This window comes from Chrysochloris asiatica, unplaced genomic scaffold (assembly GCF_000296735.1).
Source record: "Chrysochloris asiatica unplaced genomic scaffold, ChrAsi1.0 scaffold00038, whole genome shotgun sequence".
Taxonomy (NCBI): Eukaryota; Metazoa; Chordata; class Mammalia; order Afrosoricida; family Chrysochloridae; genus Chrysochloris; species Chrysochloris asiatica.
Genome location: NW_006408556.1, coordinates 12640708 through 12650689, shown reverse-complemented (window position 1 = coordinate 12650689; position 9982 = coordinate 12640708). Strand labels below are relative to the sequence as shown.

The 9982-nt window shown below is 53.6% G+C and overlaps 1 protein-coding gene across 2 annotated transcripts; it reads left to right on the top strand.

The window, feature by feature from the left end:
- Window positions 1-3282: 3282 nt before the first annotated feature.
- TFEB (transcription factor EB) lies at window positions 3283-9745 on the top strand. 2 transcript variants are annotated; one of them, XM_006860446.1, is made up of 8 exons: window positions 3283-3515; window positions 3591-3845; window positions 4326-4406; window positions 6388-6508; window positions 6593-6649; window positions 7151-7226; window positions 7737-7884; window positions 9227-9745. In XM_006860446.1, the coding sequence occupies exons 1-8, from the start codon at window positions 3291-3293 to the stop codon at window positions 9716-9718; spliced, it is 1455 nt and encodes a 484-aa protein (XP_006860508.1). In that variant the 5' UTR covers window positions 3283-3290; the 3' UTR covers window positions 9719-9745. The 2 variants fall into 2 exon arrangements, with proteins under 2 accessions (XP_006860508.1, XP_006860509.1); XM_006860447.1 differs by lacking the exon at window positions 3591-3845 and having other exon boundaries at window positions 3291-3515; window positions 9227-9718.
- The last annotated feature ends 237 nt before the right edge of the window (window positions 9746-9982 follow it).

Here is a 9982-nt window from a genome sequence, read left to right as displayed (position 1 = left end):
TAGAGACCACAGCTGTGTCCCTGCTGCAGGATGGAGGAGGGGTGAGGGGACAGCTGGGTTTCTCCCTGGGGCTGAGACAACCCTTCACTAGCCACCGCCTTAGGAGGAGAGAAGGGAGGAAGCAGGCAAGGTGAGATCCCTGAGTACTCGGAACTCAAGTGCATGTAAGGAGCCCTGTTGGTGCAGTGGGTTAAGCATCAGGCCGCTAACTGGAAGGTCGATGGTTCAAACTCACCTGGCTGTCTGCTCCTGTAAAGTTTGACAGTCTCAGAAACGCTATGGGGCAGTTCTGATCTGTCCTCCAATTGCCATGGGTCAGAATTGGCTCCATGGCAGTGGACAGCCACCTGGAGAGCCCAAGGTTCAGGCTCCATTCCTAGCTCTGTTACCCAGCAGTGCAACCTGGGACATGCTCCCTCCAACTTTTCATGGAGACACAGTCATCTCCAGATGCCCCTGGGGATCAGACTGCAAGCTTCTTAACCTCTGTGTCTCTGTTTCTGATCTTTAAAAACTTCACTGTCATCGAGCTGAGTCTGATTCACAGCAAGCCTGTAAGATGGAATAGAACTGCTCTCTAGGATTTTTGAGACTAAATCTTTACAGGAGCAGACAACTTCATCTTTATCCCTCAGAGTGGCTGGTGGCTTTGAACTGTTGACCTCTTGGTTAGTCTATAGTGCCACCAGGGCTCCTTTTATCTGTAAAAGGAGAATAGTCATCAAAAGTACCTCATAGGTCTGTTTGAGATTAAAGCACATATTAGACGATGCTCAAATGATTTCTATGATTCTGAGATTTTCACTGGATATTGTCATACCTTCTGCTAATGCTGACTTAGTGTGCTGTCTAGCCATAGGCAGACGTGTCAACCTGGGCTGCTTTCCTCTGCTACCCTCTCTTCAGGGGTCTGGTCTCCTTCTATAGACCTTGGGACGTGGCTCTGCCCTCTGGTCTCCACTGATTAGCTAATTTCTGCTTGTTCATGACTCACCAACTTGACTGTCATGGGCCATGCACTATATGAGAGATGTCAGTTTTATTTAATGTTCTCACCAAACTTTTGAAAGGAGATCTGGTGGCACACCAGGTAAAAGCTTGTCTGCTAACTATAAGATTGGCAGTTGAAACCCACCCAGAGGGGAAAGATCTGCTTCTATAAAATGGCAGCCTAGGACCCTAGGACCATCAAGTAGAATGTGGGACCCTACCTAGAGAAGCAGCAACAGCAGAGATACAGGTAGAGATGAGGGCATGGAGAGAGAGAGCAGCTGAAGACTCTAGATTCATGGAAAGAGAGGGACTGAGTGTTGGCGGCCAGGAGGCAGGTTTGCAGAATATGCCCATTGTTGGTTTAAATTATTATATATGCCTGAGTGTTTTTAAAAAAAGGAGATAAAATGAATAGAGAGAAATACTGTTAACTGATGGTACATGGAGGAATTGTAATCATTGTAATGAAACAAAGCATATGATGTGTTGAATGTGAAACTGATGATTTGCCCTGTAAACTTTCACTCAATTCACAATAAAAACTTTTAAAAAAAGATGGCCGCCTAGAACCCCTTATGGGACAGTTCTACTCTGACACCTGGGGTTGCTCTGAGTTAAAGTTGACCAAACAGCACTAGCAACCACCACCAATGTTTAGTAGTCGGAACTGTTTCCCAATGAGACTGAGGTTCTGGGAGGTTAAATGACTTGTCCAAGGTCACAGGGCAAGTAAATAGGCAGAGCTGGGATTCAAGCCTACATCTGTCCAGCTCTAAAGCCACACTCACGGCCTCTTGCAGTGCCAATATCCCTGAGATAGGTCCCTCCAGTCCCTGCCTGGACCCTTGTAGAGTCTGGGATCCCTCTAGGGCCGTGCACCTCTCAGAGAATCTCATTTCATCCCCTCTCAGTTTGTGCACGGGGAAACTGAGGCTCAAAGAATGGAAAGGACTTAGCTGGAGTCACTCAGTGAACTAGCCTTGTCCTTCAACCTTCCCGGTAGACTGGGGGCCTGAGTCCCAGATGTGCCTCTGAAAGCCATGGGACATGGGTTGGTGTACTGAGTGGTGGGGACCTGTTGTGGACCCTGGTAGGGCGGAAGGCCCAGGACCAGCCAACTAGTTGCACAGGACTGGACTTGCTGTTTCCTAGACTCTGCGAGCTCAGGGACTACACTTGGCTCAGTGCTGTGTCCCCAGTGCCTTGTTTGTACATAATCTTCATTCACTTCACACATTTCTTGGCGGCTATTACACCAGCCACCCCTCAGAAACTCTATGCAGGGTCGCTATGAGTCGGAACTGACTCCATAGCACTTAACAACAAAACAACTACATGCTAGGCCCTGGGCTAAGGGTACAACAGTGAGCCAGGCTGACAAAATCCCTGCCCTCAGGGGAGTTTACAGTCCTGGTGGGGGAGAGACAATGAAAGACACAACAGGTAAAGCGTCATAGTATTTAAGATGGTGGGAAAGGATCCGGAGGAAAATAAGAGGGAAGTGTCATGGGAATGTGTTTCTATGTAGTGGGGATGGGGTTGCAATTTTAAATAAGACAGTCATGGGATGCTCTGGTAAATGCTCTCTAAGAAGGTGACATTTGAACCCTGAAGGAGTTGAAGGCATGGGTCTGTGATACTATCTGGTGGAAGGGCATCCTAGGCTGAGGGAAGAGCAAGTGCCGAGGCCTTGAGGTGGGAGCATGCCCGGTGGGTCTGAGGAATTCCCAAGAGGCTGGTGAGTTTGGAGCAAAAGGGACATGGGTGGGACTTAAAAGGCTTCAGCTTTTACTCTGAGTCAGGTGGGAGTCATGGAGGGCTCTGAGCAGAGGGGAGGGGCATGATTTGACATGGGCTTTACCAGATCTTTCTAGCTGCTGAGTTGAGAGTAGAATGTTATGGAGAGAGACAGAAAACAGGGTATGAATGTGAGAACGCTCCTTCTGGAATCCAGATAAGAGATGGTGGAGGCTGGGCCCACACTGAGGACACAGGATGTATTTGAGTTGAGATCTGACAGGATCAGAATCTGAGAGAAAGACAGGAGTTGACTCCAAGTTTTTTGGGATAACCAACTGAAAAGAGTGAAGAAAGAGGGAGTCTCTATTTCTGGCCTAGGAACCAGGAAACTTGGATTCAATCTTAGTCCCCTCTCAGGATCTCAGCGTGCTTTCCTGTACAGTGGGTGCAGTCCCAGTTGCCTTGGGCCCTTCTTACAAGACCCAGGACTTTGAAGTGACTGAGAGCTTCAGGAACCCCCCTGTCCACAGGGAGTCCGCTCCACTCCAGCAGCAGTCATGGCGTCGCGCATTGGGCTGCGCATGCAGCTCATGCGGGAGCAGGCCCAGCAGGAGGAGCAACGGGAGCGCATGCAGCAGCAGGCAGTCATGCATTATATGCAACAACAGCAACAGCAGCAACAGCAGCAGCAGCAGCAGCAGCTGGGGGGGCCGCCCACCCCAGCCATCAACACCCCCGTCCACTTCCAGTCTCCACCCCCGGTGCCTGGGGAGGTGCTGAAGGTAAGGTCTGCCTCACCACGCCCCGCCCCTATGGCCCCCAGACCTCCCTAGAGCTCTGCCTTCTCCCCCTCCCAGGTCCAGTCCTACCTGGAGAACCCCACCTCCTACCACCTGCAGCAGTCCCGGGACCAGAAGGTGCGGGAGTACCTGTCTGAGACCTATGGGAACAAGTTTGCTGCCCACATCAGCCCAGCCCAGGGCTCCCCGAAGCCCCCGCCTGCTGCCTCCCCAGGGGTGCGGGCTGGACATGTGGTGTCCTCCTCAGCTGGCAACAGTGCCCCCAACAGCCCCATGGCCATGCTGCACATCAGCTCCAACCCTGAGAGGGAGGTGAGTAAGGAACGAGCCCTGCAGGGGGAGCTGGTGCCCCCGGGTTCTGCTCCGGGGACTCCCACTCTAATGGCAGGGGCAGGATGCTTCTGTCTGGAGTGGGGGTGAGGAGGTGTGGGGTGCGGTGATGGGGTAGGACACAGCCTGTCCTCAGAGACTTCCCCAGTCTGAGGGGAGACACAGCCCTGCCCTCAGGGATCCCCAGTCTCACAGAGAGAAACCATATCTACTTGGAAAATTCTGCTAGGGAAAACTCAGGAAACTCATGCAAGGAAGTGCTGCACACCCACAAAGCCATGTCCAGACAGAATTATCCAGAGGAAGCTTCCTGGGTAGCTCAGATCCTTGGGATAAACCCTGCCTTGGGCCTTGGGCAACTTGTCCCCTCTCTGGGCAGATGAGTGAGATGGGCATTATGGCTCCTCCAGCTGTATGGCTGTCCCAGAAGGCCCACCACAGATGGACTCTTTCTCTTTTCAGTTTGATGATGTCATTGATAACATTATGCGTCTGGATGATGTCCTGACCTACATCAATCCCGAAATTCAGATGCCCAACACGGTATTGCTGGCTGGGGTGGGTGGGTGTGCAAATGGAAGTGGGGGTGGAGGGGTCGGACAGAGGCCGCACAGTGGCTCTGAGATGGAGGAAGAGTAGAGGTGGGGTCCTCACCTAAGCAGAGCTGCCATCTTGCTTCAAAAGTGAAAACCACAGCAATCAGATGGAGGATCAAATCAAATCAGATGGAGGAGGGCCTGGGCCTTGTGGAACGACAACTCAGGAAAGGAATTGTGCCAAGATCCCGGTGCAGCATGGGGATTCAGAGGAGTGGCTGGACAGTGCAGAACGGCTTTCTGGGCTGGGAAAGGAAGTACTGGTGTTAGGCAGAGGAGAGGCAGGACAGCATTTCTGGTGGGGAGCAACCTAGTTCTGGAACAGGAATTTGTGTCTACAGGAAGGCCTGGACTCATGTGTTTCTTTAGGGATTGGGGTTCCCCTCCTCTGCCAAGCCAAGTGCCCCTCACTCTGTCTCAACCACTGACATCTCCTGGCAGAGGTGAGGTGGCAGATGTAAGGAGCCAGGCTTAGAATCAGAAAGTCAGGCTTCAAGCTTTGGTTATGACTTTAAGAAGTCCCTCAACCATTCTGAGCCTCAGTTTTCTCAGTTGCAAAATGAGGGTGATGCCATCTGTCCACAGGATTGTGGGAAGGTTAAATGAGGCAAGAAATGGAATAATTGTGATAAGTATTTACACTGAAGAGGTCGAGTTGCTGGTTGCCCCTCCTTGCCCCCATTTTGGCAGTTTTAAACTTCAGCTGAGGTGCCCTGGTGGCAGCGTGGGTTAAGCATGTTGGCAGCCCACACCCCCCAGCCACTCTCCAGGACAAAGCTGAGGCAGTCTGTTTCTGTGAAGATTTCCAGTCCTGGAAATCCTAAGCAGCAGTTCTCCTCTTTCCTGGGGGGTCGTTTTGAGTTGGAATGGATTCCACAGCCATGGGTGGGAGCTCCCACTGCCCACTCCTGTCCTAAGGCCTGGGCTCCACCTGCTGAGCCTCAAGCCCTGACCCTGACCCCTCTCCCATGACACCAGGGGAAAGTCCCTAGTTCCTGTGGTGGGGAGTCAGCCCTCAATCTCATGGCCTTGGTGACATTGCCGAGTCACTGGGGAGGAACTGCCTGGGACCAGTTAGGTCTGAAGCCTGCAGTGACCGGGGCAGCAAGAATTGGGAAGGGAGGAGGGTGCTGCTGGAGTCTGTACTGTGTACAGTCCTGTGGCAGGAGCTGGGGAGATCCGTCCAGCGCTCTAATGTGTCCTTATCAGGCCCCTGCTTAAACCCTTACCAGCTGCCCATTCCAAAACATCAAGCAAGGCATACCTGGAGCCAGCAGCCCATCCTACCCCTGCCCCCATCACACCTTCTCTTGTTACACTCCTGCCCCCGGAACTGTCATTGAATCAACTCTATTGAATCAACTTAGACTCATGGTAACCCAACGTGTGTCAGAGTAGAGCTGTGCTCCGTAGGGTTTTCAGTGGCTGATTTTTCAGAAGCAGATCACCAGGCCTTTCTTCTGAGGTACCTCTGGGAGGACATGAACCTCTAACCTTTCTTTAGCAGATGAGTGTGTTCCTCACATCTGAGTTCAGGACTCAGTTCAAGTTCCCTGTTCTTCAGGAAACATCCGAGAGACTCTAGACTGGATTAGTTGCCCCTCCCCTAGGTTTCCATCAGGGCTAGTGCATAGTCCAGTCAGCACACTTATCAGTACTGAGTCTGGTAACTTTCTAGTGCTTCCAGTTTTCTGTCCTGGCCGATCTTGAGGGCAGGGGCTGCATCTTCTCTGGACTCAGAAGGGTTTCAGCTTGAGAGCTGGCTGCAGGGGGCCAGGCTACAGACCCTTTACAACCGAGACTGTTACCCATTAGCCATGGCTTGCCCTATGTGCCCTTGGGTTGGCTGTTCCTGGGACAAACCCCACCCCCCACCCCCAAGGAGAGGAGGCTGCTCACCTGGTCCCCCTCCCCACCTTGCCCCACAGCTGCCCCTGTCCAGCAGCCACCTGAACGTGTACAGCGGTGACCCCCAGGTCACAGCCTCCCTGGTGGGTGTCACCAGCAGCTCCTGTCCCGCAGACCTGACTCAGAAGCGAGAGCTCACAGGTACCACCTCCCTGCGTGCCCAGCTCTCCCTCCCTGGGTCCCTTAGTCACCCCGCCCACTCCTCTCTCCTTCCTTGGTCTCCAGATGCTGAGAGTCGAGCCCTGGCCAAGGAGAGGCAGAAGAAGGACAATCACAATCTAAGTGAGTCCTCCACATTCCTCCCTGTCACCTGGGCTGGCTGAAATGCCATGCCCTGACCAGCACAGTTTTCCCAGCATTAGCAGATGCCTTCAGTCCTTCCAGTGTTGGGACTCCGGCAGGTTCACTCTTCCTCTTAAGGAGGGGGTGGGAGATGGGGTCGCCATGCTGAGCGAAAGGGTTGATTAGATTGGCTGTTTTAAGGGAGCAGGGATGTGGAAACCAAGACCCCCCAGAAGGTATTCTTCCATAGGTATCCTTCCATAGGTCCCTTTGATCTGACCACAGGGGGTTCAGCCTCGAAGAGCCACTTACTTCTGTATTAGACCTGTGCCCCACCCTCACCTTGTAGAAATCCTTGTCTGTTGGCCACCCATGACGTTCCAAAAGGGTTAAATCTAAGCTGCAGGTTGCCTCTGAGGTGACCCTCCCTGGGCTGGACTCCTCTTCCCAGGTGGGTCTCAATCTTATAATTGCTCCCCCCTCTGAATCTGTTATCTGCAGTTGAAAGGAGACGGAGGTTCAACATCAACGACCGCATCAAGGAGTTGGGGATGCTGATTCCCAAGGCCAATGACCTGTGAGCTTCTGGGAGGAGGGACGGGGCTTGGGGAAAGCTGGGCCCTCAATGGCCAGACTTCTGGCAGGTTATCCTCTATTCAAGAAGAAGATCTTGCCTTCCTCTAAGTCAGGGTGGCTCAAGACAGAAAGGGGCAGATGTCTAGGAAAGTCAGGGGTCAGAGAGGGCAGCTTTGTGGAGGAGTTGTTCTGGGAAGGTTCGGTGAGGGCACTGGGCTGATGGGCAGGAGAGAAGCCACCAGGGGTGAGAGCCAAGGATAGGCTTGGGTTTTGGTGGCTGGGTTGGAAGGCCTTGGGAAGGAGGCTGGGATTAGTGAGGTGATCGGTGGCCACACAAGTCACCTGGGAGGGCCTGTGCCAAGTAGGCTGAGATCCTCCCCACTGCCACCAATAGTGGATGGCCAGGCCTGGGGGGTGTGGACAAAGCAGGGGCAGACGACATAGTGCCTGGCAGGGCTTGGCTGCTGTTCTGCTTGCGCTCCACTGACCATGCCTGACCCGGCGGCTGCAGGGACGTGCGCTGGAACAAGGGCACTATCCTCAAGGCCTCAGTCGATTATATCCGGAGGATGCAGAAAGACCTACAGAAGTCAAGGGATCTTGAGAGCCACTCTCGGCGCCTGGAGATGACCAACAAGCAGCTCTGGCTCCGCATCCAGGTGTGGCCCCTCACCTTGGACCTCCTGATAGCTCTAACCTTGGATCCCTGACCTCATGAGCTCTTCCTATCTCTGGAATTGGAGACATGGGAAGATTGTTCATGAGGAAGGGTTTGTACCAATGAGGACATGCTCTGTGATGTGTGGTACCACCAGCACCTTATAGCAACAAGTACTGGTTGAGGGTCCCTGGCCTGTAAGACCCTGGTTCTGGGACCTGGGCTGATGGAGAGGTGGATGGAGGGTTGGCTCTTAAAGTTCCCACCAGAAGGGACATGTGCCATTTCTGCTCACTCTTCTTTGGTCAGTGCTACATCTAACCTCAAGGCCCGCTGTCATGGAGTTGGTTCCAACTCATAGTGACCCTAAGGGACAGGATTGTTGTTGTTGTTAAGTACCGTGGAGTTGGTTCTGACTCATAGTGAGCCTGCATAGGGTTTCCGAGGCTGTAAATCTTTACGGAAGCAGAAAGCCTCATCTTTCTCCCACGGACTGGCTGGTAGTTTTGAACTGTCGACCTTGAGGAGAGCAGCCCGATTTGTAACCACTATGCTACCAGAGCTCCTATATCTAACTGCCCCATAGGGTTTCCAAGGTTGTCAACTTTACAAAAGCAGGTAGCCTCCTCTTTCTTCCACATAGCACCTGGTGTTTTTGAACTGCCCACCTTTCTGTTAGCAACCTAATGTTTACCCACTGCACCATCAGGGCTCCTTCAGCTAAGGCACGTGCAAACCTACTATGTGCCCAGAAGGCAGAAAGAGTTGGGAATATTTGGTGGATAGCACTAAGAACAGCCACAGGGGGGTGTGCGTAGAGCACAAACTAAAGAACAAGGGCCTGGGGGAGTCAGCCCCACTGTCTGGAGCCCTAGCTCCTCACTGGGGGTCTCTGAGGCTGGTTCTCTACACAAAGGGTGAGTGGATGCAACTTTCAAACTTTGTCAACAGTCTCTCATGTTGGTAATATAATTTACATTACAACCCAGCCCACACACATACACATATTCACAGCCAAAATCAAAGTTCCCTGAAAGAACACTGATCCGAAACAGGTGCAGTGCATTCTGCTAGCTTCAACTCCAGTCTAGTCTGGGCAAACCTATTACAGTTCAAACACAGAGATCGCTGGTGAGGACTCACTAAGCGCTTTCACAGCCCTCTCATGAGTTGTGACTTGTAGTTGAAAAGACTCCAGGCTCTGGAACTACCTTCTACTTTCATCCAGCAGACATTTGGTGGTCTTCTGTGTCACTAGAGGAGGAGGCAAGAGCTGTGGCTTGGGTCTGGGGAGCAGGGTGGGGTGGTGTGTGCCCCCAGCCCTCTGTCTGCTCCCCCTGCAGGAACTTGAGATGCAAGCTCGAGTGCATGGCCTCCCGACCACCTCCCCATCAGGCATGAACATGGCCGAGCTGGCCCAGCAAGTGGTGAAGCAGGAGCTGCCCAGCGATGAGGGCCCAGGCGAAGCCCTGCAGCTGGGGGCTGAGATCCCTGACCCGGAGCCACTCCAGGCTCTGCCCCCCCAGGCCCCACCGCCCCCACCGGCCCAGCCACCCCAGCCGCCCCAGCCACAGTCCCCATTCCACCACCTGGACTTCAGCCACAGCTTGAGCTTTGGGGGTGACGAGGGTCCCCCGGGTTACCCTGAGTCCTTGGGGCCCGAGCATGGCTCCCCATTCCCCAGCCTGTCCAAGAAGGACCTGGACCTCATGCTCCTGGATGACTCACTGCTCCCGCTGACCTCTGACCCTCTCTTCTCCACCATGTCCCCCGAGGCCTCTAAGGCCAGCAGCCGCCGGAGCAGCTTCAGCATGGAAGAAGGGGATGTGCTGTGACCCCGGCTGTCCCCATGCTGGGGAACAGGGCCAAGCCTGCTGGCTGGGAGGGCCGGGGCCACCTTCCTCCCTCCCTTCAGGCTGCACTTGTGTGTGAAGTAGCCACCTGCCCTGCCTCACTCCTCCCCATCGGCCCTGTTTGGACTTAGTGCCCCCTGGCAGTCTGTGGGGTCAGGAAGAAGCCCCCCACCCGGCTCAGTGTCTCCCCCTCAAGGGCAGCCCGGGTTCTTGGAGGCAAAATCAAGAGGGAAAGGGAGGAGATGG

What these genes read in the sequence shown, in the direction of transcription:
- TFEB (XM_006860446.1), top strand. Translation starts at nt 3,291, where the DNA reads ATGGCGTCGCGCATTGGGCTGCGCATGCAGCTCATGCGGGAGCAGGCC. An exon ending in AAATTCAGATGCCCAACACG is followed by an intron (nt 4,407 to 6,387) that starts GTATTGCTGGCT and finishes CTTGCCCCACAG; the next exon opens with CTGCCCCTGTCCAGCAGCCA. An exon ending in AGCTCTGGCTCCGCATCCAG is followed by an intron (nt 7,885 to 9,226) that starts GTGTGGCCCCTC and finishes CTCCCCCTGCAG; the next exon opens with GAACTTGAGATGCAAGCTCG.